At 47.8% G+C, this 27116-nt stretch overlaps 2 protein-coding genes across 2 annotated transcripts in view; both read left to right on the top strand.

Moving 5' to 3' along the window:
• Positions 1-4754, top strand: part of LOC120990551 (N-acetyltransferase 8-like) — a 7278-nt gene extending 2524 nt beyond the window's left edge. The window contains exon 2 of the mRNA XM_040419432.1: positions 3958-4754. Within this exon, the coding sequence (XP_040275366.1) occupies positions 3962-4630 (669 nt within the window). The 5' untranslated portion in view covers positions 3958-3961 and the 3' untranslated portion in view covers positions 4631-4754. The remainder of the gene's footprint in view (positions 1-3957) is intronic.
• On the top strand, positions 3361-27116 carry LOC120990549 (probable N-acetyltransferase CML1). The gene is made up of 2 exons (XM_040419431.1): positions 3361-3799; positions 26381-27116. The coding sequence occupies exon 2, from the start codon at positions 26387-26389 to the stop codon at positions 27056-27058; it is 672 nt and encodes a 223-aa protein (XP_040275365.1). The 5' UTR covers positions 3361-3799; positions 26381-26386; the 3' UTR covers positions 27059-27116.

Raw genomic sequence — 27116 nt, 5'->3', positions numbered from 1 at the left:
CATCTCAGGAGCTGGTTCTTTACTGTAAGAGCTGTGAGTCTGTGGAGCAGTCACCTCAGAAGCTGGTTCTTTACTGTAAGAGCTGTGAGTCTGTGGCATAGTCATCTCAGGAGCCGGTTCTTTACTGTAAGAGCTGTGATTCTGTGGAGCAGTCACCTCAGGAGCTGGTTCTTTACTGTAAGAGCTGTGATTCTGTGGAGCAGTCACCTCAGGAGCTGGTTCTTTACTGTAAGAGCTGTGAGTCTGTGGAGCAGTCACCTCAGGAGCTGGTTCTTTTACTGTAAGAGATGTGAGTCTGTGGAGCAGTCATCTCAGGAGCTGGTTCTTTACTGTAAGAGCTGTGAGTCTGTGGAGCAGTCACCTCAGGAGCTGGTTCTTTACTGTAAGAGCTGTGAGTCTGTGGCATAGTCATCTCAGGAGCCGGTTCTTTACTGTAAGAGCTGTGATTCTGTGGAGCAGTCACCTCAGGAGCTGGTTCTTTACTGTAAGAGCTGTGATTCTGTGGAGCAGTCACCTCAGGAGCTGGTTCTTTACTGTAAGAGATGTGAGTCTGTGGAGCAGTCATCTCAGGAGCTGGTTCTTTACTGTAAGAGCTGTGAGTCTGTGGAGCAGTCACCTCAGGAGCTGGTTCTTTACTGTAAGAGCTGTGAGTCTGTGGCATAGTCATCTCAGGAGCCGGTTCTTTACTGTAAGAGCTGTGATTCTGTGGAGCAGTCACCTCAGGAGCTGGTTCTTTACTGTAAGAGCTGTGATTCTGTGGAGCAGTCATCTCAGGAGCTGGTTCTTTACTGTAAGAGCTGTGAGTCTGTGGAGCAGTCACCTCAGGAGCTGGTTCTTTACTGTAAGAGCTGTGAATCTGTGGAGCAGTCACCTCAGGAGCTGGTTCTTTACTGTAAGAGCTGTGAGTCTGTGGAGCAGTCACCTCAGGAGCTGGTTCTTTACTGTAAGAGCTGTGAGTCTGTGGCATAGTCATCTCAGGAGCCGGTTCTTTACTGTAAGAGCTGTGATTCTGTGGAGCAGTCACCTCAGGAGCTGGTTCTTTACTGTAAGAGCTGTGATTCTGTGGAGCAGTCACCTCAGGAGCTGGTTCTTTACTGTAAGAGCTGTGAGTCTGTGGAGCAGTCACCTCAGGAGCCGGTTCTTTACTGTAAGAGATGTGAGTCTGTGGAGCAGTCATCTCAGGAGCTGGTTCTTTACTGTAAGAGCTGTGAGTCTGTGGAGCAGTCACCTCAGGAGCTGGTTCTTTACTGTAAGAGCTGTGAGTCTGTGGCATAGTCATCTCAGGAGCCGGTTCTTTACTGTAAGAGCTGTGATTCTGTGGAGCAGTCACCTCAGGAGCTGGTTCTTTACTGTAAGAGCTGTGATTCTGTGGAGCAGTCATCTCAGGAGCTGGTTCTTTACTGTAAGAGCTGTGAGTCTGTGGAGCAGTCATCTCAGGAGCCGGTTCTTTACTGTAAGAGCTGTGAGTCTGTGGAGCAGTCATCTCAGGAGCTGGTTCTTTACTGTAAGAGCTGTGAGTCTGTGGAGCAGTTATCTCAGCAGCTGGTTCTTTACTGTAAGAGATGTGAGTCTGTGGAGCAGTCACCTCAGGAGCCGGTTCTTTACTGTAAGAGCTGTGATTCTGTGGAGCAGTCATCTCAGGAGCTGGTTCTTTACTGTAAGAGCTGTGAGTCTGTGGAGCAGTCATCTCAGGAGCTGGTTCTTTACTGTAAGAGATGTGAGTCTGTGGAGCAGTCATCTCAGGAGCCGGTTCTTTACTGTAAGAGCTGTTAGTCTGTCGAATAGTCATCTCAGGAGCTGGTTCTTTACTGTAAGAGATGTGAGTCTGTGGAGCAGTCACCTCAGGAGCCGGTTCTTTACTGTAAGAGCTGTTAGTCTGTCGAATAGTCATCTCAGGAGCTGGTTCTTTACTGTAAGAGCTGTGAGTCTGTGGAGCAGTCATCTCAGGAGCCGGTTCTTTACTGTAAGAGCTGTGAGTCTGTGGAGCAGTCATCTCAGGAGCTGGTTCTTTACTGTAAGAGCTGTGAGTCTGTGGAGCAGTCACCTCAGGAGCTGGTTCTTTACTGTAAGAGCTGTGATTCTGTGGAGCAGTCATCTCAGGAGCTGGTTCTTTACTGTAAGAGCTGTGAATCTGTGGAGCAGTCATCTCAGGAGCTGGTTCTTTACTGTAAGAGCTGTGAGTCTGTGGAGCAGTCATCTCAGGAGCCGGTTGTTTACTGTAAGAGCTGTGATTCTGTGGAATAGTCATCTCAGGAGATGGTTCTTTACTGTAAGAGCTGTGATTCTGGAACAGTCACCTCAGGAGCTGGTTCTTTACTGTAAGAGCTGTGATTCTGTGGAATAGTAATCTCAGGAGCTGGTTCTTTACTGTAAGAGCTGTGAGTCTGTGGAGCAGTCACCTCAGGAGCTGGTTCTTTACTGTAAGAGCTGTGATTCTGTGGAATAGTCATCTCAGGAGCTGGTTCTTTACTGTAAGAGCTGTGAGTCTGTGGAGCAGTCATCTCAGGAGCTGGTTCTTTACTGTAAGAGCTGTGAGTCTGTGGAATAGTCATCTCAGGAGCTGGTTCTTTACTGTAAGAGATGTGAGTCTGTGGAGCAGTCATCTCAGGAGCTGGTTCTTTACTGTAAGAGCTGTGATTCTGTGGAGCAGTCATCTCAGGAGCTGGTTCTTTACTGTAAGAGCTGTGATTCTGTGGAGCAGTCATCTCAGGAGCTGGTTCTTTACTGTAAGAGATGTGAGTCTGTGGAGCAGTCATCTCAGGAGCTGGTTCTTTACTGTAAGAGCTGTGATTCTGTGGAGCAGTCACCTCAGGATGTGGTTCTTTACTGTAAGAGCTGTGAGTCTGTGGAATAGTCATCTCAGGAGCTGGTTCTTTACTGTAAGAGATGTGAGTCTGTGGAGCAGTCATCTCAGGAGCTGGTTCTTTACTGTAAGAGCTGTGAGTCTGTGGAGCAGTCACCTCAGGAGCTGGTTCTTTACTGTAAGAGCTGTGAATCTGTGGAGCAGTCATCTCAGGAGCTGGTTCTTTACTGTAAGAGCTGTGAGTCTGTGGAGCAGTCACCTCAGGAGCTGGTTCTTTACTGTAAGAGCTGTGAGTCTGTGGAATAGTCATCTCAGGAGCTGGTTCTTTACTGTAAGAGCTGTGAGTCTGTGGAGCAGTCACCTCAGGAGCTGGTTCTTTACTGTAAGAGATGTGAGTCTGTGGAGCAGTCATCTCAGGAGCTGGTTCTTTACTGTAAGAGCTGTGAGTCTGTGGAGCAGTCACCTCAGGAGCTGGTTCTTTACTGTAAGAGCTGTTAGTCTGTGGAATAGTCATCTCAGGAACTGGTTCTTTACTGTAAGAGCTGTGAGTCTGTGGAGAATTAACCTCAGGAGATGGTTCTTTACTGTAAGAGCTGTGAGTCTGTGGAGCAGTCATCTCAGGAGCTGGTTCTTTACTGGGTATCTTATGAAATAGTTATCTCAGGAGTTGAATCTTTACTGTCAGAGCTCTCAATATGAGCAGCTGTTTTTTTTATATTTTCCAAATAGGTGTAAATCTGTGGAAAAGTCAGGAGCTGTTTTTATTACTTTGGCTTTTGTACTAAGTAGGTGGAATGTTAATCTCCTGCCATAGTCTTGTGAATAATTAGCTACATATTGTCACCAGTCTGCATTTTATGGAGGAGGTTCAGCAGTGTTCATACCCCTCACCCCTCAGCAAAGAACCAACGATCATTGTGACTTCGGGAACATTGGAAAGAAAGCAGCGGTGCTAATCTCTGCCTGGTCCTGAAGTCTGGGCTGGTGTCCTCACAGGTAATGGCTTAGACTAGATACACTTGTAACAGACCCTCAGCTGTGTAACAGACCCTCTACTACAGAATGTTTCTGGCGAAGCTTTACCCACATAGACCTGAACCTTCCCTTTAACGATGCATTTCCTTTGCTTGGTTACACTTTCCTCTTTCTTGCAGAGACATGTCTGACTACTTTCTCCGACTCTATAAGGACTCCGACGGCGATGTGGCGAGGGACATGTTCGCCCAGGGACTTGTAGAGCATGCCAACATAGCTTTTCGCCATGCAATGCACCAGCCACAAATCTGGCTTCCGATATTGGTTGTGTTAACCCTTCCTGCGCTAAACCTTGTGTCTGTTACTATGTCCGTCCTTCTGGTTACCACAGCCGTGGTGGCGTTGTGGTTCTGTTCCCGGTACATGTACACGTCCTACATAGATTACGTCCTCTCTGACGACATGTTGGACATTAATAAATATTACCTGCAGCGGGACGGTTACTGCTTCTGGGTGGCAGAGTCCACGGGGGGTGAGGTCATAGGGACGGTGGCTGCTCTCCCTTCTTCTGACCCCGGAGGAGAAAAACATCTGGAACTAAAACGACTCTCGGTGGCCAAACATCACCGAGGCAGAGGGATCGGCAAAGTGCTATGCAGGAGGCTTATTGACTTTGCCCGGAAGAGAGGCTGCGAGGCCGTGGTCCTGAGCACCACGTTACCACAGAGGAACGCCACCATAATGTACGAGAAGCTCGGGTTCAGGCAGACGCACAGCTTTCACCCTCAAGGTGTCCTCGGTAGATTCCTTGACTTCAGGTTCCTTGTCTATCAATATGACATCCCAGCATAAGGGTGGTCCGCGAGTAGGAAGCCCCCGGTCAGTATTCTCTGCCGGACATTGGTCGGTTCCTCAGCCTGTATCTCATGAATGATGATATTATATTAATAAAATGATGTCAACTGATGGGTGTCCTGGGAGGGTTTCATATGATTCTTCATCCAGGAATATTTGTCCCATTGTGGAGATGTCATGAGGATGGCACTGAATATGGTGACCCTGAGGCTTCCTTAATATTCTTGGTACCCTGGAATCCAGTGGTATCTATAATGCCCCTGGTGGTGCAGTGGTATCTATAATGCCCCTGGTGGTACAGTGGTATCTATAATGCCCCTGGTGGTACAGTGGTATCTATAATGTCCCTGGTGGTACAGTGGTATCTATAATGTTCCTGGTGGTACAGTGGTATCTATAATGTCCCTGGTGGTGCAGTGGTATCTATAATGTCCCTGGTGGTACAGTGGTATCTATAATGCCCCTGGTGGTACAGTGGTATCTATAATGTCCCTGGTGGTACAGTGGTATCTATAATGTCCCTGGTGGTGCAGTGGTATCTATAATGTCCCTGGTGGTACAGTGGTATCTATAATGTCCCTGGTGGTGCAGTGGTATCTATAATGTCCCTGGTGGTGCAGTGGTATCTATAATGTCCCTGGTGGTACAGTGGTATCTGTAATGTCCCTGGTGGTAGAGTGGTATCTGTAATGTCCCTGGTGGTACAGTGGTATCTATAATGTCCCTGGTGGTACAGTGGTATCTATAATGTCCCTGGTGGTGCAGTGGTATCTATAATGTCCCTGGTGGTACAGTGGTATCTATAATGCCCCTGGTGGTACAGTGGTATCTATAATGTCCCTGGTGGTGCAGTGGTATCTATAATGTCCCTGGTGGTGCAGTGGTATCTATAATGTCCCTGGTGGTACAGTGGTATCTATAATGTCCCTGGTGGTGCAGTGGTATCTGTAATGTCCCTGGTGGTACAGTGGTATCTGTAATGTCCCTGGTGGTACAGTGGTATCTGTAATGTCCCTGGTGGTACAGTGGTATCTATAATGCCCCTGGTGGTACAGTGGTATCTATAATGCCCCTGGTGGTACAGTGGTATCTATAATGCCCCTGGTGGTACAGTGGTATCTATAATGCCCCTGGTGGTACAGTGGTATCTATAATGCCCCTGTTGGTACAGTGGTATCTATAATGCCCCTGGTGGTACAGTGGTAGCTATAATGCCCCTGGTGGTACAGTGGTATCTATAATGTCCCTGGTGGTGCAGTGGTATCTATAATGCCCCTGGTGGTACAGTGGTATCTATAATGTCCCTGGTGGTGCAGTGGTATCTATAATGCCCCTGGTGGTACAGTGGTATCTATAATGCCCCTGGTGGTACAGTGGTATCTATAATGCCCCTGGTGGTACAGTGGTATCTATAATGCCCCTGGTGGTACAGTGGTATCTATAATGCCCCTGGTGGTACAGTGGTATCTATAATGCCCCTGGTGGTACAGTGGTATCTATAATGCCCCTGTTGGTACAGTGGTATCTATAATGCCCCTGGTGGTACAGTGGTATCTATAATGCCCCTGGTGGTACAGTGGTATCTATAATGCCCCTGGTGGTACAGTGGTAGCTATAATGCCCCTGGTGGTGCAGTGGTATCTATAATGTCCCTGGTGGTGCAGTGGTATCTATAATGCCCCTGGTGGTACAGTGGTATCTATAATGTCCCTGGTGGTGCAGTGGTATCTATAATGCCCCTGGTGGTACAGTGGTATCTATAATGCCCCTGGTGGTACAGTGGTATCTATAATGCCCCTGGTGGTACAGTGGTATCTATAATGCCCCTGGTGGTACAGTGGTATCTATAATGCCCCTGGTGGTACAGTGGTATCTATAATGCCCCTGGTGGTACAGTGGTATCTATAATGCCCCTGTTGGTACAGTGGTATCTATAATGCCCCTGGTGGTACAGTGGTATCTATAATGCCCCTGGTGGTACAGTGGTATCTATAATGTCCCTGGTGGTGCAGTGGTATCTATAATGCCCCTGGTGGTACAGTGGTATCTATAATGTCCCTGGTGGTGCAGTGGTATCTATAATGCCCCTGGTGGTACAGTGGTATCTATAATGCCCCTGGTGGTACAGTGGTATCTATAATGCTCCTGGTGGTACAGTGGTATCTATAATGCCCCTGGTGGTACAGTGGTATCTATAATGCCCCTGGTGGTGCAGTGGTATCTGTAATGTCCCTGGTGGTGCAGTGGTATCTATAATGTCCCTGGTGGTGCAGTGGTATCTATAATGTCCCTGGTGGTGCAGTGGTATCTATAATGCCCCTGGTGGTACAGTGTAGTGTTGAGCGAGCATGCTCAGGCGAATACCCGTTCGGCTCGAGCATTGCTATGCTCGGTACATGGCTTTACTCGGCCGAGTACCACATGTGCTCGAGCGCCATGCTCGAGTCTCCTTCCCGCACGTTTCTTGGCTGTTATGCTGCCCTGGCTGCCCGTGGCCATGTTGGCATTACAGTGATTGGCTGCCGGAACGCTATATCGCACCCGATGACGCGGGTTCGGCTCAGTGCTGGTCAGGGAGAGCTGCGCTTAGGAAGGGACTGACCGTGCAGGGAGATTGGGATCGCAATATATTCCAGGGAATAACGTATCAAAGACCCAAAAGTCCTTTTAAGGATCATTGTGCGGTGGCAGCAATTTAATATATCCAGCGATTTACTTTTCAACGCTTTCCAATACTTTTTCTCTAGAAGGTGTCTGCAGTGTCACATCTGTCCAGTACCTTCTGTGTTAGACCACCCTATCAGAAAAAACTCTAAATGAGTGTATGGATAACACTGGGGTCTAGTATCCTATACTGAGCCAAGAAACGGAACAGACCAACAACCCCAGAAAGATAGGAAACACAAGGGTGGGGGAGGGTGGGGGCCCCGTGTAGCGGGGTCATAAACAACCCCCCTCACAAATACCCAACTGACAGGGAAAAGGGTCACAGCCCTGGGTATGAGGCTGCACTGATATGGGAAAACTGTAAGTTCACCCAAAGTAACATTTAACACTATGTATGCTGCATGTATATAAAGGGTAGTGATGAGCGGCAGGTGCCATATTCGATTTCGACGAAATTTGCGAATATTCGATTGAATATTCGTTTTATATTCGTCGAAATCGAATATTCGTCATTATTCTTGTTATCGCGATTAATATGCGATTTAAATAATCGCATATTGCGATTTTAACTTAAAGGCTACTCTCCTATTGAAATAGCAATGCGATTAATTCAAGTTATAATAATCGAATTTCGATTTTAACTTAGCACTGCTATATTCCATATTCATTAATTCTAGCTTAATATGGAATATAGCAGCGCTAAGTTAAAATCGAAATTCGATTATTATAAAAAAAAAAAATATATATATATTTTTTTTATTGTTATATTTTTTTCTTTCCCACTTCCCTAAAGTTTTTCTTACCTGTCCTTTGGATTCCTGTCTTCCTGGCTGCTCCAGTCAGTGCCCGTTGCCGCTTCTGCCGACTTCCGTGCTCATGTGGCGTCCCCATCACCATGGGAACGTCTCCATATACTAGAATGTACTGTCGGATTTGAGAATTACGTGAAAAATCGCAATTCGATTATTTCAAGTTATAATAATCGAATTTCGATTTTAACTTAGCAGTGCTATATTTAATTCTAGCCTAATATGGAATATAGCAGCGCTAAGTTAAAATCGAAATTCGATTATTATAACTTGAATTAATCGAATTGCGATTTCAACTTGGACCTGGTTTACTATGGTTGGCTTGGTAGAATTAGCGAATATGACGAATATATTCGTTATATTCCACAAAACGAATATAACGAATGTATTCGTCATATTCCACAAAACGAAGATAATGAAGTATTCTGCATCTTCGTTTTAGCTACCTATTCGTCAACTTCGCTAATTCTAGCAATCATATAGGAAAGTTTACTATAGAGACAGCTAAGTTTAATTCGCTATGCGATTATATGACTGCTTTTTAAAAAAAAAAATAGAATAATTATAATACCTGATAATTATTATAATTATTCTATTTATAAAAAAAAAAAGCTAAGTAATATAATCGCATAGCGAATTAAACTTAGCTGTCTCTATAGTAAACTTTCCTATATGATTGCTAGAATTAGCGAAGTTGATGAATAGGTAGCTAAAACGAAGATGCAGAATACTTCGTTATCTTCGTTTTGTGGAATATGACGAATACATTCGTTATATTCGTTTTGTGGAATATAACGAATATATTCGTCATATTCGCTAATTCTACCAAGCCAACCATAGTAAACCAGGTCCAAGTTGAAATCGCAATTCGATTAATTCAAGTTATAATAATCGAATTTCGATTTTAACTTAGCACTGCTATATTCCATAGCCTAATATGGAATATAGCAGTGCGAAGTTAAAATCGAAATTCGATTATTATAACTTGAAATAATCGAATTTTTCACGTAATTCTCAAATCCGACAGTACATTCTAGTATATGGAGACGTTCCCATGGTGATGGGGACGCTCCATGAGCACAGAAGTCGGCAGAAGCGGCAACGGGCACTGACTGGAGCAGCCAGGAAGCCAGGAATCCAAAGGACAGGTAAGAACAACTTTAGGGAAGTGGGAAAGAAAAAAATATAACAATAAAAAAAATAAAAAAAATAAAAAAATTTAAGTTATAATAATCGAATTTCGATTTTAACTTAGCACTGCTATATTCCATATTAAGCTAGAATTAAATATAGCAGTGCTAAGTTAAAATCGAAATTCGATTATTATAACTTGAAATAATCGAATTGCGATTTTTCACGTAATTCTCAAATCCGACAGTACATTCTAGTATATGGAGACGTTCCCATGGTGATGGGGACGCTCCATGAGCACGGAAGTCGGCAGAAGCGGCAACGGGCACTGACTGGAGCAGCCAGGAAGCCAGGAATCCAAAGGACAGGTAAGAACAACTTTAGGGAAGTGGGAAAGAAAAAAATCTAACAATAAAAAAATATATATAAAAAAAAAAATAACGAATATTCGAAATATCGAATTTATATCACTATATTCGAAATATTCGCGAATTAGCGAAGTGCTGATATTCGCGAAAAAAATTCGATATTCGAATATTCGCGCTCAACACTAATAAAGGGTAAGTGTGGTCGCACGTCGCGGACTTGCCCACCCGAGATAACTGGGATGGCCGCAGTGAAAATGCTGGTAGCCAAATAACTGAAGGTACAGGCAGGACAAGAGCGCCAAGTGCAAGCAGGGACATGAAATAACTGACGGTACAGGCAGGACAAGAGCGCTCAGTGCAAGCAGGGACATGAAATAACTGACGGTACAGGCAGGACAAGAGCGCTCAGTGCAAGCAGGGACATGAAATAACTGACGGTACAGGCAGGACAAGAGCGCTCAGTCCAAGCAGGGACATGAAATAACTGACGGTACAGGCAGGACAAGAGCGCTCAGTGCAAGCAGGGACATGAAATAACTGAAGGTACAGGCAGGACAAGAGCGCTCAGTGCAAGCAGGGACATGAAATAACTGAAGGTACAGGCAGGACAAGAGCGCTCAGTGCAAGCAGGGACATGAAATAACTGACGGTACAGGCAGGACAAGAGCGCTCAGTGCAAGCAGGGACATGAAATAACTGAAGTTACAGGCAGGACAAGAGCGCTCAGTGCAAGCAGGGACATGAAATAACTGACGGTACAGGCAGGACAAGAGCGCTCAGTGCAAGCAGGGACATGAAATAACTGACGGTACAGGCAGGACAAGAGCGCTCAGTCCAAGCAGGGACATGAAATAACTGACGGTACAGGCAGGACAAGAGCGCTCAGTGCAAGCAGGGACATGAAATAACTGAAGGTACAGGCAGGACAAGAGCGCTCAGTGCAAGCAGGGACATGAAATAACTGACGGTACAGGCAGGACAAGAGCGCTCAGTGCAAGCAGGGACATGAAATAACTGACGGTACAGGCAGGACAAGAGCGCTCAGTGCAAGCAGGGACATGAAATAACTGACGGTACAGGCAGGACAAGAGCGCTCAGTGCAAGCAGGGACATGAAATAACTGAAGGTACAGGCAGGACAAGAGCGCTCAGTGCAAGCAGGGACATGGAATAACTGAAGGTACAGGCAGGACAAGAGCGCTCAGTGCAAGCAGGGACATGAAATAACTGAAGGTACAGGCAGGACAAGAGCGCTCAGTGCAAGCAGGGACATGAAATAACTGAAGGTACAGGCAGGACAAGAGCGCTCAGTGCAAGCAGGGACATGAAATAACTGAAGGTACAGGCAGGACAAGAGCGCTCAGTGCAAGCAGGGACATGAAATAACTGACGGTACAGGCAGGACAAGAGCGCTCAGTGCAAGCAGGGACATGAAAGAACTGACGGTACAGGCAGGACAAGAGCGCTCAGTGCAAGCAGGGACATGAAATAACTGACGGTACAGGCAGGACAAGAGCGCTCAGTGCAAGCAGGGACATGAAATAACTGACGGTACAGGCAGGACAAGAGCGCTCAGTGCAAGCAGGGACATGAAATAACTGACGGTACAGGCAGGACAAGAGCGCTCAGTGCAAGCAGGGACATGAAATAACTGACGGTACAGGCAGGACAAGAGCGCTCAGTGCAAGCAGGGACATGAAATAACTGACGGTACAGGCAGGACAAGAGCGCTCAGTGCAAGCAGGGACATGAAATAACTGACGGTACAGGCAGGACAAGAGCGCTCAGTGCAAGCAGGGACATGAAATAACTGACGGTACAGGCAGGACAAGAGCGCTCAGTGCAAGCAGGGACATGAAATAACTGACGGTACAGGCAGGACAAGAGCGCTCAGTGCAAGCAGGGACATGAAATAACTAACGGTACAGGCAGGACAAGAGCGCTCAGTGCAAGCAGGGACATGAAATAACTGAAGGTACAGGCAGGACAAGAGCGCTCAGTGCAAGCAGGGACATGAAATAACTGAAGGTACAGGCAGGACAAGAGCGCTCAGTGCAAGCAGGGACATGAAATAACTGAAGGTACAGGCAGGACAAGAGCGCTCAGTGCAAGCAGGGACATGAAATAACTGAAGGTACAGGCAGGACAAGAGCGCTCAGTGCAAGCAGGGACATGAAATAACTGACGGTACAGGCAGGACAAGAGCGCTCAGTGCAAGCAGGGACATGAAATAACTGACGGTACAGGCAGGACAAGAGCGCTCAGTGCAAGCAGGGACATGAAATAACTGACGGTACAGGCAGGACAAGAGCGCTCAGTGCAAGCAGGGACATGAAATAACTGAAGGTACAGGCAGGACAAGAGCGCTCAGTGCAAGCAGGGACATGAAATAACTGACGGTACAGGCAGGACAAGAGCGCTCAGTGCAAGCAGGGACATGAAATAACTGACGGTACAGGCAGGACAAGAGCGCTCAGTGCAAGCAGGGACATGAAATAACTGACGGTACAGGCAGGACAAGAGCGCTCAGTGCAAGCAGGGACATGAAATAACTGACGGTACAGGCAGGACAAGAGCGCTCAGTGCAAGCAGGGACATGAAATAACTAACGGTACAGGCAGGACAAGAGCGCTCAGTGCAAGCAGGGACATGAAATAACTGAAGGTACAGGCAGGACAAGAGCGCTCAGTGCAAGCAGGGACATGAAATAACTGAAGGTACAGGCAGGACAAGAGCGCTCAGTGCAAGCAGGGACATGAAATAACTGAAGGTACAGGCAGGACAAGAGCGCTCAGTCCAAGCAGGGACATGAAATAACTGACGGTACAGGCAGGACAAGAGCGCTCAGTCCAAGCAGGGACATGAAATAACTGAAGGTACAGGCAGGACAAGAGCGCTCAGTCCAAGCAGGGACATGAAATAACTGACGGTACAGGCAGGACAAGAACGCCAAGTGCAAGCAGGGACATGAAATAACTGACGGTACAGGCAGGACAAGAGCGCTCAGTGCAAGCAGGGACATGAAATAACTGAAGTTACAGGCAGGACAAGAGCGCTCAGTGCAAGCAGGGACATGAAATAACTGACGGTACAGGCAGGACAAGAGCGCTCAGTGCAAGCAGGGACATGAAATAACTGACGGTACAGGCAGGACAAGAGCGCTCAGTCCAAGCAGGGACATGAAATAACTGACGGTACAGGCAGGACAAGAGCGCTCAGTGCAAGCAGGGACATGAAATAACTGAAGGTACAGGCAGGACAAGAGCGCTCAGTGCAAGCAGGGACATGGAATAACTGAAGGTACAGGCAGGACAAGAGCGCTCAGTGCAAGCAGGGACATGAAATAACTGACGGTACAGGCAGGACAAGAGCGCTCAGTGCAAGCAGGGACATGAAATAACTGAAGGTACAGGCAGGACAAGAGCGCTCAGTCCAAGCAGGGACATGAAATAACTGACGGTACAGGCAGGACAAGAGCGCTCAGTGCAAGCAGGGACATGAAATAACTGACGGTACAGGCAGGACAAGAGCGCTCAGTGCAAGCAGGGACATGAAATAACTGACGGTACAGGCAGGACAAGAGCGCTCAGTGCAAGCAGGGACATGAAATAACTGACGGTACAGGCAGGACAAGAGCGCTCAGTGCAAGCAGGGACATGAAATAACTGAAGGTACAGGCAGGACAAGAGCGCTCAGTGCAAGCAGGGACATGAAATAACTGACGGTATAGGCAGGACAAGAGCGCTCAGTGCAAGCAGGGACATGAAATAACTGACGGTACAGGCAGGACAAGAGCGCTCAGTGCAAGCAGGGACATGAAATAACTGACTGTACAGGCAGGACAAGAGCGCTCAGTGCAAGCAGGGACATGAAATAACTGACGGTACAGGCAGGACAAGAGCGCTCAGTCCAAGCAGGGACATGAAATAACTGACGGTACAGGCAGGACAAGAGCGGTCAGTGCAAGCAGGAACATGAAATAACTGAAGGTACAGGCAGGACAAGAGCGCTCAGTGCAAGCAGGGACATGAAATAACTGACGGTACAGGCAGGACAAGAGCGCTCAGTCCAAGCAGGGACATGAAATAACTGACGGTACAGGCAGGACAAGAGCGCTCAGTGCAAGCAGGGACATGAAATAACTGACGGTACAGGCAGGACAAGAGCGCTCAGTGCAAGCAGGGACATGAAATAACTGAAGGTACAGGCAGGACAAGAGCGCTCAGTGCAAGCAGGGACATGAAATAACTGAAGGTACAGGCAGGACAAGAGCGCTCAGTGCAAGCAGGGACATGAAATAACTGACGGTACAGGCAGGACAAGAGCGCTCAGTGCAAGCAGGGACATGAAATAACTGAAGGTACAGGCAGGACAAGAGCGCTCAGTGCAAGCAGGGACATGAAATAACTGACGGTACAGGCAGGTCAAGAGCGCTAAGTGCAAGCAGGGACATGAAATAACTGACGGTACAGGCAGGACAAGAGCGCTCAGTGCAAGCAGGGACATGAAATAACTGAAGGTACAGGCAGGACAAGAGCACTCAGTCCAAGCAGGGACATGAAATAACTGACGGTACAGGCAGGACAAGAGCGCTCAGTGCAAGCAGGGACATGAAATAACTGACGGTACAGGCAGGACAAGAGCGCTCAGTGCAAGCAGGGACATGAAATAACTGACGGTACAGGCAGGACAAGAGCGCTCAGTGCAAGCAGGGACATGAAATAACTGAAGGTACAGGCAGGACAAGAGCGCTCAGTGCAAGCAGGGACATGAAATAACTGAAGGTACAGGCAGGACAAGAGCGCTCAGTCCAAGCAGGGACCTGAAATAACTGAAGGTACAGGCAGGACAAGAGCGCTCAGTGCAAGCAGGGACATGAAATAACTGAAGGTACAGGCAGGACAAGAGCGCTCAGTCCAAGCAGGGACATGAAATAACTGACGGTACAGGCAGGACAAGAGCGCTCAGTGCAAGCAGGGACATGAAATAACTGAAGGTACAGGCAGGACAAGAGCGCTCAGTGCAAGCAGGGACATGAAATAACTGAAGGTACAGGCAGGACAAGAGCGCTCAGTCCAAGCAGGGACCTGAAATAACTGAAGGTACAGGCAGGACAAGAGCGCTCAGTGCAAGCAGGGACATGAAATAACTGAAGGTACAGGCAGGACAAGAGCGCTCAGTGCAAGCAGGGACATGAAATAACTGACTAGCCAAGCCTGACAGCAGAACATGGATCACCCATGGTGTGCTGGACCAGAGCCGCCACCGGACCGCCGCTCGACGCACACTGCGCGGAGAGGCTTCTGTGTGTCAGGGGCAGAGATAGGAGGAATATCACTGACAACAAATATATTTCTTCCATCATTTATCCCAGGGTGGATTTGATTTAAATCAGTTTTCTACATAAAGACTAACTCTTCTGGTATCACTTATAATCTGCAAGTAGATGAAGATTTTTAGAATAACAACGTTTCACATTAGTTTGATTCGGTGGATTCTCTATTCAGAGGTTTGTAGACATTAGGATTAAGGTCTTTTTCTCAACTCTGTTCATGTTATAACATTTTTGCTGTGAAGAAGAGGCCTGTGATCTCTGCTGAGTCAAATTCAGTTTTGAGAACTGCAAAAGTAAACCAAGCCTCTGTGATAATATCTTGTAGGCAGAGAAACTGCCCAATAATCTTACAGAAACCTCTGGAGGAGCCGGACATTGTGAATGGATTCATGGAGTTTATTTACCAAAGAAATTACACACATAGAAGCCTAGAATGTGTCGGCAGATAAGAACCATTCGGCCCATCTAGTCTGCCCAATATACTGAATACTATGGATAGCCCCTGGCCCTATTTTATATGAAGGATGGCCTTGTGCCTATCCCATGCATGCTTAAACCCCTTCACTGTATTTGCAGCTACCACTTCTGCAGGAAGGCTATTCCATGCATCCACTACTCTCTCAGTAAAGTAATACTTCCTGATATTACTTTTAACCCTTTGCCCCTCTAATTTAACACTATATCCTCTTGTAGCAGTTTTTCTTCTTGTAAATCTTCTCTCCTCTTTTCCCTTGTTGATTCCCTTTATGTATTTAGCAGTTTCTATCATCTCCCCTCTGTCTCGTCTTTCTTCCAAGCTCTACATGTTAAGGTCCTTTAATCTTTCCTGGTAAGTTTTATCCTGCAATCCATGGACCAGTTTAGTAGCTCTTCTCTGAACTCTCTCCAAAGTATCTATATCCTTCTGGAGATATGGCCTCCAGTACTGAGCACAATACTCCAGATGAGGTCTCACTAGTGCTCTGTAGAGCGGCATGAGCGCCCCCCTCTGTATACTGGTAATGCCTCTCCCTATACACCCAAGCATTCTGATAGCATTTCCTGCTGCTCTATGACATGGTCTGCCTACCTTTAAGTCTTCTGAAATAATGACCCCTAAATCCCTTTCCTCAGATACTGAGGTTCGGACTGTATCACTGATTTTATATTCTGCTCTTGGGTTTTTACATCCCAGGTGCATTATCTTGCACTTATCAACATTACATTTTAGTTGCCATATTTTTGACCGTTCCTCTAGTTTTCCTAAATCCTTTTCCATTTGGTGTATCCCTCCAGGAACATCAACCCTGTTACAGATCTTTGTGTCATCGGCAAAAAGACACACCTTACCATCGAGGCCTTCTGCAATGTCGCTGATAAAGATATTAAACAATATGGGTCCCAGAACAGATCCCTGAGGTACCCCACTGGTAACAAGACCTTGGTCTGAATATACTCCATTGACTACAACCCTCTGTTGTCTGTCCTTCAGCCACTGCCTAATCCATTCCACAATATGGGAGTCTACGTACAGCCTTATTCTACATAATTAAAAAACTAATCTTTATTTCATGATGGAATAACCTTTGCATGGTAATATATTTTCCTCAAAAAGCATTTTATATATAAAAAAAATCATTGTTTAAATCATTGATTTTTATCCACCCTGATTTATCCACACTTTGCCTATAAACGGTCCCTTATAACATATAACATTTAATATGCAGAAGGCGAGCAGTAAGGGATGGGGAAGTGGCCGTGATGCTGATGGTGCACGCAGAGGCCCTGGGAGCGGTGAAACTGTGCCTGCTGCCAGAGCACCAGAAACACACTCATCCACGATACCCAGCTTCATGTCCCAGTTTGCAGGTCGGTGCAGGACACCACTCTTGAAGTCAGACCAGTGCGAGCAGGTGGTCAGTCGGATTGCAGCAGATAATGCTCCTCGGTTAAGCACCACCCTGTTTTCCACAAAGTCAAGTCTCAGTAGCCAAGAGTCTGGTCAACACAATCCTCACCCTGATCCTCCTTCCTCCCACCATGGAGAGTCTTGGCAAACAAGTGATCTCACACTCGGATATTCCGAGGAGCTCTTTTCATCGCCATTATTTGATTTGGCCCTCTCACCAAGGACGCTTGAAGAGGGACATGAGAACTTGTGCCCTGATTCCCAACCTCTTGAGCATCCAGAGTCACAATAAGATGATGGTGGGGAACGGCAATTAGTGTTTAATGAGGTGGATGATGATGAGACACCGTTGCCAATGAGTCAACCGCAATTACTGTGTCAAGAGGTTGTCTCATTGTTGTCAATCATTGAGGTTGTGGTCATGGGCCTCCGCAGGGGGGGGAAAGTACCCCCCCCCCCCCTGGGGCCCTGGAAATCTGTGAACTGAGTTCTGCCTCTGCCCTGCGCAGCGCCGCAGAGTGAGGAGCGGTATCTATCAGGAGCATGCACGCGCCCTGATGAATCACCAGGGCCGGGCGCGCACGGCAGTACGAAGCTCCGCCCACCTTCCGGGCGGGAAAGACATTGCGCTGCCGGAGCATGAAGAAGAGCCGCCCGCAGTGTGCCGGCCGCTTCAGGACTCCACAACCACAGGCAGCCTGAATGAATGAGCAAGAGCGACACTAACACAGTGAGTGACAGTCAGTGTCACAGACCAGTCAGTGTGAGAGTACTCCCTGAGTGTTAGGTGTGGGGCGAGTCACTGATAGCCAAGCACCAGGCAGTGAAGTGCCATGAGAGCCAGGCCAAGCAGGTGGCAGTCAGGGTGCTGGTGAAGGATGACCATAGACTGCCCAGAGGATGCCATCTCTGCTGTCCATATACCAGGCAGTATTGCCCCTTCAATCAAATACCGCCTGCCCGCCTGGTCAGGGTGACCAGGCAGGCGGTATATGAAGGGGTAATACTGGTGGTAGGCCTGGTATTCTGCAGACAATCTGCTTACATATGACAAAAGCCTGGAAGCGTTCAGGTACAGAACACAACATTTTTTATTTGTTGGCGACAAAATGCAAATGAACATATTGCTGAATGCTGAGACTATAACAAAGGGTGCAAAAATAATATAGAATTAATAGACATTCAAGTGAAATAAGAAGAATTGGTCTTTCCTTTTGTGGTGGCTTCCTATTTTAAAGTTTAGTCCCTGTACACAAACGGGGTTCCGTTCCACCCTCTTATATCTGCAGTTAGGCTTCATACACGTGCCCGTTTCAATGTCAATAAAATTATGCCCCCCCGGAAAAATTTCTGCGGATGCCCATGGTTGTGGTTAGGTCAACAAATCAGGAGAATGATTAGAGTGAGGAAGTTGAAGAGGAAGTGGTGGACGATGAGGTCACTGACCCAATCTGGGAAGGTGGCAAGCCGAGCGAGGACAGCAGTACAGAGGGGGAGGGATCCGCAGCACCGCAACAGGCTGGAAGAGGCAGTGGGGTGGCAAAAGGGAGAAGGTGGGCCACACCAAACAGGCCCGCAACTGTTCCATGGAGCACCACCTTGCGTAAATCTTCCTTGCCAAGGGGTAGGTGTTCCGCAGTATGGCCCTTTTTTGAGGAAAGTGCGAACGACAAAAGAATAATAGTTTGCAAAGTGTGCCACACCAAAATGAGCTGTGGCGTGAATACTAGCAACCTCACCACCACCAGCATGATCTGCCAGGGTCTGAGGGTCACACCACTGCCTCCTCTTCCCCGATGTTATGTGCTGGCCAATCCCCTGTTGAAGGCGCAGGCCCGGATACCTCCTGCCCTGCACCTGGACCTTTGCAAGCACCATCAGTGACCACATCCACTTCCCTGTCCCAGCGCAGCATCCAAATGTCATTACCCCAGGCATTTGAATGCAAGCGCAAATACCCAGCCGCCCACCCACAGGCCATAGCACTAAATGTGCAGCTTTCCAAATTGCTGGCCCAGGAAATGTTGCCATTTAGGCTTGTGGACACTGAGGCCATCCGCAGCCTGATGTCGGCCGCCGTCCCTCGTTACGCAGTCCCCAGCCGCCACTATTTCTCACAGTGTGCAGTCCTTGCCTTACACCAACATGTGTCCTGTAACATTACACCTGCGATTACCAATGCAGTTACTGGGAAGGTCCACTTAACCACTGACACATGGACAAGTGCTTGTGGCCAGCGATGCTGCGTTTCCCTGACTGCACACTGGGTGAACGTTGTGGAGGCCGGGAGAGAGTCGTACCCTGGGATGGCACAGGTGCTACCGACGCCAATGATTGCGGGCCCCAATTCCATCAGGGTTTCCACCACCACCTACGTTAGTGCCTCCGACCCCCACTTCTCCTCCTCCGCCTTCTTCGAATTCTCCGCGTGCAGCACCAGTCAGCCATCAGTCGGTAGCTGGAAGCAGTGTAGCACAGCAGTGAGGAAGCGGCAACAGGCCGTGCTGAAGCTGATATGCTTAGGTGACAAACAGCACACCGCCGCCGAGCTGTGGCAGGGGATAAGAGACCAGACTGAGCTGTGGCTCTCACCACTCAACCTAGAACCAGCCATGGTTGTGTCTGATAATGGCCGTAACTTGGTGGCGGCTTTCGAGCTCGGCAAGCTCACACACACATCCCATGCCTAGCCCACATCTTAAACTTAGTGGTTCAGCGGTTTCTCAAAACCTACCCCAATTAGTGAGTTACCTACCCCATGAGTTACTGGTGAAGGTGCACTGCGTGTGTGCACATTTCCGCAAGTTTTCAACAGTTTCCGCCGGTCTGGCAACGCTGCAGCAGCGCTTACAATTGCCAGCTCACCGGCTGTTGTGCGACATGAGCACGCGCTGGAACTCCACGTTCCACATGTTGGCCAGGCTTTGTGAGCAGCAGAGGGCAGTACTGGAATACCAGCTGCAACATGGTCGTCGCCTTTCCAGTCAGCTTCCGCTATTCACAAGCGACTAGTGGGCATGGATGTCTGACCTCTGTGAGGTTTTACACAACTTTGAGGAATCAACACAGATGGTGATCGGCGATAACGCTATTATCAGCGTCACCATCCCACTTCTGTGTCTACTCAAACACTCGCTGCTCACAAATAAGGCTGACGCTTTGCATGTGGAAGAGGTGGAAATGGGGGGAAGACAGTACACAGGGTGATAGCCAGACCACCCTCAGTTCGTCTTCTCAGCGCGAATTGGATGATGAAGAGGAGGAAGAGGAGCAGGAGACGGTTGCCTCCGCTACAGAGGGTAGTACCCATGGAAGATTAATTCCATCTGTTCTGAGTGGGTAGGCAGAAGAGGATGAGGAGATTGGGAGTGATCCTCCTGATGAGGACAGCAAAGTCTTGCCTGTTGGTACTCTGGCACACATGGCTGACTTTATGTTAGGCTGCCTTTCCAGCGACCCACTATAATGTCCCTGGTGGTACAGTGGTATCTATAATACCCCTAGTGTAACAGTGGTATCTATAATGCCCCTGGTTGTGCAGTGGGATCTAATGTCCCTGGTGATGCAATTGTATCTATAATGTCCCTGGTGGTACAGTGGTATTTATAATATCATTGGTGGTACAGTAGTATTTATAATGCCCCTGGTGGTACAGTGGTATCTATGATGTCCCTGGTGTTACAGTGATATCTACAGGGAGTGCAGAATTATTAGGCAAGTTGTATTAGCAGTGTTATTATACAGCTGGGACTTGTAGTCCTACACATACAACATGCTGCAGAGTCTCCCAGCAGGCAGACCTGTCACTCAGGGCAGCACTTGTATCCACTCCCTTAGCAGTGTCATTATACAGCTGGGACTTGTAGTCCTACACATACAACATGCTGCAGAGTCTCCCAGCAGGAAGACATGTCACTCAGGGCAGCTCTTGTATCCACTCCCTTAGCAGTGTCATTATACAGCTGGGACTTGTAGTCCTACACATACAACACGCTGCAGAGTCTCCCAGCAGGCAGACATGTCACTCAGGGCAGCTCTTGTATTCTCTCCCTTAGCAGTGTCATTATACAGCTGGGACTTGTAGTCCTACACATACAACATGCTGCAGAGTCTCCCAGCAGGCAGACATGTCACTCAGGGCAGCTCTTGTATCCACTCCCTTAGCAGTGTCATTATATAGCTGGGACTTGTAGTCCTCCACATACAACATGCTGCAGAGTCTCCCAGCAGGCAGACATGTCACTCAGGGCAGCACTTGTATCCACTCCCTTAGCAGTGTCATTATACAGCTGGGACTTGTAGTCCTACACATACAACATGCTGCAGAGTCTCCCAGCAGGCAGACATGTCACTCAGGGCAGCTCTTGTATCCACTCCCTTAGCAGTGTCATTATACAGCTGGGACTTGTAGTCCTACACATACAACATGCTGCAGAGTCTCCCAGCAGGCAGACATGTCACTCAGGGCAGCTCTTGTATCCACTCCCTTAGCAGTGTCATTATACAGCTGGGACTTGTAGTCCTCCACATACAACATGCTGCAGAGTCTCCCAGCAGGCAGACATGTCACTCAGGGCAGCTCTTGTATCCACTCCCTTAGCAGTGTCATTATACAGCTGGGACTTGTAGTCCTACACATACAACATGCTGCAGAGTCTCCCAGCAGGCAGACATGTCACTCAGGGCAGCTCTTGTATCCACTCCCTTAGCAGTGTCATTATACAGCTGGGACTTGTAGTCCTACACATACAACATGCTGCAGAGTCTCCCAGCAGGCAGACATGTCACTCAGGGCAGCTCTTGTATCCACTCCCTTAGCAGTGTCATTATACAGCTGGGACTTGTAGTCCTACACATACAACATGCTGCAGAGTCTCCCAGCAGGCGGACATGTCACTCAGGGCAGCTCTTGTATCCACTCCCTTAGCAGTGTCATTATACAGCTGGGACTTGTAGTCCTACACATACAACATGCTGCAGAGTCTCCCAGCAGGCAGACATGTCACTCAGGGCAGCTCTTGTATCCACTCCCTTAGCAGTGTCATTATACAGCTGGGACTTGTAGTCCCACACATATAACATGCTGCAGAGTCTCCCAGCAGGCGGACATGTCACTCAGGGCAGCTCTTGTATCCACTCCCTTAGCAGTGTCATTATACAGCTGGGACTTGTAGTCCCACACATATAACATGCTGCAGAGTCTCCCAGCAGGCAGACATGTCACTCAAGGCAGCACTTGTATCCACTCCCTTAGCAGTGTCATTATACAGCTGGGACTTGTAGTCCTACACATACAACATGCTGCAGAGTCTCCCAGCAGGCAGACAGGTCACTCAGGGTAGCACTTGTATCCACTCCCTTAGCAGTGTCATTATACAGCTGGGACTTGTAGTCCTACACATACAACATGCTGCAGAGTCTCCCAGCAGGCAGACATGTCACTCAGGGCAGCACTTGTATCCACTCCCTTAGCAGTGTCATTATACAGCTGGGACTTGTAGTCCTACACATACAACATGCTGCAGAGTCTCCCAGCAGGCAGACAGGTCACTCAGGGCAGCTCTTGTATCCACTCCCTTAGCAGTGTCATTATACAGCTGGGACTTGTAGTCCTACACATACAACATGCTGCAGAGTCCCCCAGCAGGCAGACATGTCACTCAGGGCAGCTCTTGTATCCACTCCCTTAGCAGTGTCATTATACAGCTGGGACTTGTAGTCCTACACATACAACATGCTGCAGAGTCTCCCAGCAGGCAGACATGTCACTCAGGGCAGCTCTTGTATCCACTCCCTTAGCAGTGTCATTATACAGCTGGGACTTGTAGTCCTACACATACAACATGCTGCAGAGTCTCCCAGCAGGCGGACATGTCACTCAGGGCAGCTCTTGTATTCACCCCCTTAGCAGTGTCATTATACAGCTGGGACTTGTAGTCCTACACATACAACATGCTGCAGAGTCTCCCAGCAGGCAGACATGTCACTCAGGGCAGCTCTTGTATCCACTCCCTTAGCAGTGTCATTATACAGCTGGGACTTGTAGTCCTACACATACAACATGCTGCAGAGTCTCCCAGCAGGCGGACATGTCACTCAGGGCAGCTCTTGTATCCACTCCCTTAGCAGTGTCATTATACAGCTGGGACTTGTAGTCCTACACATACAACATGCTGCAGAGTCTCCCAGCAGGCAGACATGTCACTCAGGGCAGCACTTGTATCCACTCCCTTAGCAGTGTCATTATACAGCTGGGACTTGTAGTCCTACACATACAACACGCTGCAGAGTCTCCCAGCAGGCGGACATGTCACTCAGGGCAGCTCTTGTATCCACTCCCTTAGCAGTGTCATTATACAGCTGGGACTTGTAGTCCTACACATACAACATGCTGCAGAGTCTCCCAGCAGGCAGACATGTCACTCAGGGCAGCTCTTGTATCCACTCCCTTAGCAGTGTCATTATACAGCTGGGACTTGTAGTCCTACACATACAACATGCTGCAGAGTCTCCCAGCAGGCAGACATGTCACTCAGGGCAGCTCTTGTATCCACTCCCTTAGCAGTGTCATTATACAGCTGGGACTTGTAGTCCTACACATACAACATGCTGCAGAGTCTCCCAGCAGGCGGACATGTCACTCAGGGTAGCACTTGTATCCACTCCCTTAGCAGTCTCATTATACAGCTGGGACTTGTAGTCCTACACATACAACATGCTGCAGAGTCTCCCAGCAGGCAGACATGTCACTCAGGGCAGCTCTTGTATCCACTCCCTTAGCAGTGTCATTATACAGCTGGGACTTGTAGTCCTACACATACAACATGCTGCAGAGTCTCCCAGCAGGCGGACATGTCACTCAGAGCAGCTCTTGTATCCACTCCCTTAGCAGTGTCATTATACAGCTGGGACTTGTAGTCCTACACATACAACATGCTGCAGAGTCTCCCAGCAGGCAGACATGTCACTCAGGGCAGCTCTTGTATTCACCCCCTTAGCAGTGTCATTATACAGCTGGGACTTGTAGTCCTACACATACAACATGCTGCAGAGTCTCCCAGCAGGCGGACATGTCACTCAGGGCAGCACTTGTATCCACTCCCTTAGCAGTGTCATTATACAGCTGGGACTTGTAGTCCTACACATACAACATGCTGCAGAGTCTCCCAGCAGGAAGACATGTCACTCAGGGCAGCTCTTGTATTCTCTCCCTTAGCAGTGTCATTATACAGCTGGGACTTGTAGTCCTACACATACAGCATGCTGCAGAGTCTCCCAGCAGGCAGACATGTCACTCAGGGCAGCTCTTGTATCCACTCCCTTAGCAGTGTCATTATACAGCTGGGACTTGTAGTCCTACACATACAACATGCTGCAGAGTCTCCCAGCAGGCAGACATGTCACTCAGGGCAGCTCTTGTATCCACTCCCTTAGCAGTGTCATTATACAGCTGGGACTTGTAGTCCTACACATACAACATGCTGCAGAGTCCCCCAGCAGGCGGACATGTCACTCAGGGCAGCTCTTGTATCCACTCCCTTAGCAGTGTCATTATACAGCTGGGACTTGTAGTACTACACATACAACATGCTGCAGAGTCTCCCAGCAGGCAGACATGTCACTCAGGGCAGCTCTTGTATCCGCTCCCTTAGTGCAAGGGGGAGGGGCAGAGAGTGTTTTTATTGCATGTAAACAAAGGGCCAGAAGAGAACCCGGGAAATGAGGAAATAGATATATTTTTTTGCATAGAACTTGCTTAGCTCAGTTATATTTTGCTGCCCATCAGATTTTCAGTGCTATATATATTTTTTCCATAACTCGGACAACCCCTTTAAGGGATTGAGATACTGTGGAGGTCACTGTTAAAGGGGCAGGCGCTGTGGAGGTCTCTGTTAAGGGGGCAGGGAATGGTAGAGGTCACAGTTAAGGGGACTATCCCCTATGGAGGTCAGTGTTAAGGGTCCGGTGCTGTAGAGGTCACTGTTAAGGGGCGGGCCCCTGTGGAGGTCACTGTCAAGGGGGTGGGGTCCTGTGGAACTCACTGTTAAAGGGGCAGTCAGCAGTCAAGTTCAAAGTTAAGGGGGTGGGCTTCTGTGGAGGTCCCATTTTAAGGAGGTGGGGCAGCGTAGGGGGGGGGGGTCACTGTTAAGGGGGCGGGGTGCTGTAGAGGTCATTGTTATAAAGGGATACTGTCGATATCTTTTAACAACACAGAAATATTAAATGAAATCGACGAAATATACCCGAGCGAAGCCGCGTCCTTCTGCTAGTATATATATATATTTATCAGACTTCAAATCACTCCTCTTTCCCCAAAATCAAAATACGTAATCAATTAAAAAAAAAATTCTCATCATGGGCATGCGGTGTGCAAAAATGCCTGTACTATTAAAATATAACAATATTTATTCCCTACAGCAAATGGCGCAATGGAAAAATAAATTGCCAATTTGCCTTTTTTTGCCACTTTACCTTCCTCCCAAAAATCTGAGAAAAAGTGATCAAAAAGTCACAAACATTTAAAAATGGTATCACTGAAAAGTACAAGTTGCCCCACAGAGAAGGAGCCCTCGTACATCTCAGTACAGAGAACCACTAAAAAGTTATAGAGGTCGGAATATGGCGATGGAAAGAAATAAAACTGATTTATTTTATTTTACCACATAGGGAAAGTTAAATTAAAAACCGATGAAACTGTGGCAGAATTATGTTTTTTTTTTTTCCCAATTCAATCCTATTTGGAATTTTTTTTCCAGCTCCCCACTACATCATTTGCAATATTCAATGGTACCATTTAGAAAATCCAACTTGTCCCACACAAAATATGCCCTCATAAGGCTATGTGAATGGAAAAATAAAAAAAGTTAGAGCTCTGGAAAGGAGGGGAGAGAAAAACAAAAACGCCAAAACAGAAAATCACAAGGTCTTCTAAGGGTTAATGTTCTCAAAATTATATGCTCCACAGATATATCCTAAAAGTATGATCGATCCCTGAATGCAAATGAAGAGCGACCACAATTAAAGGGGTGTTCCCATCTGATACAGTGGGGGCACATCGCTAGGATATGTCCCCATTGTCTGATAGGTGCAGGTCCCACCGAGAACGGAGCTGGGAAGGTGGTGGCCTGTTTGCGTGGCCACCGCTCCCATTCATTTCTATGGGGCATACGGAAATAGCTGGGCCAGTGCTGCGCTATTTTTGGGGGCCCCATAGAAATGAAGGGAGGATGGCTGCACATGCGCAGTGCTCCCTCCAGAACTTTTGAGGCTCAGTTCTCTGTGTAGGTGCCGGTCCCAGCGGTGGAGCCCGCACCTATCACACAATGGGGGCATATCCTTATGATATGCCCCCATTGTCTGAGATTGGAATACCCCTTTAAGTTAAAGCCAAGTCCCTACTGTATACAATGAACTGGGAATTCATGGGGTGTAATCAAAATATTCTCCGTCCTAAAGGAGATTTCACTGTAGACATTTACAAGAACATAATTTCTGTCTTCTGTATCATCCAAAACCAGCGTCCTAATTCATGGTTCCCTTCCTTTTGCAGGCAAACATGTCTGACTACCAGATCAGGCTTTACAAGGACTCGGACTATGAGAGGGTCCGAGAGATCTTTGCTAATGGCATGAAAGAACATTCCACCAAAGCTTTCCATATTTCGCTCCGTCTCCCACGTATCTGGATCTTTTTGCTACTGATGTTCCTTCTTCTCTTCTGGATCACTGGGTCATTCCTGATGTCCGTTCTAGCTGTGATCATTAACATAGGGCTCTTATTTTGCCTCCATAAGCTCATCTACACGACCTATGCCAGCTACTGTCTAAAAGACGACATGTTGGATATACAAAAATATTATCTCCAGCGAGACGGTTACTGCTTCTGGGTAGTAGAGTCATCAGGAGAGATAGCAGGGATGGTAGCTGCTATCCCCTCACCAAATCCTGGAGGAGAAAGACAAGTGGAACTCAAGAGGATGTCAGTACCTAGAAAACACCGCGGCAAGGGAATTGCTAAGTTCTTGTGCAGGACAGTTATTGACTATGCCCGGAAGAGAGGCTGTGAGGCGGTGGTCTTGGAGACCTCATATCCTCAAGTAGATGCCTGGAAGATGTATGAGAAGATGGGTTTCAAGAGAACGAGAAGCTTCTTTACCCCAGAACTTTTAGGAAGACTCCTCTGCTTCACGATCCTGCTCTACCGGTACGACCTGCCTGTTCCCAAGTGATTTATTTTTATTTTTAAGAAGTCTCAAATTCAATGAGGCTCCGATATCACTAATCCTA

The sequence above is a fragment of the Bufo bufo genome, chromosome 2, assembly GCF_905171765.1.
Source record: "Bufo bufo chromosome 2, aBufBuf1.1, whole genome shotgun sequence".
In the NCBI taxonomy this organism is placed as follows: Eukaryota; Metazoa; Chordata; class Amphibia; order Anura; family Bufonidae; genus Bufo; species Bufo bufo.
This window is presented reverse-complemented; position numbering and strand designations above follow the sequence as displayed.

Coding starts and splice junctions, on each gene's coding strand:
- LOC120990549 (XM_040419431.1), top strand. CDS start 26,387: ATGTCTGACTACCAGATCAGGCTTTACAAGGACTCGGACTATGAGAGG.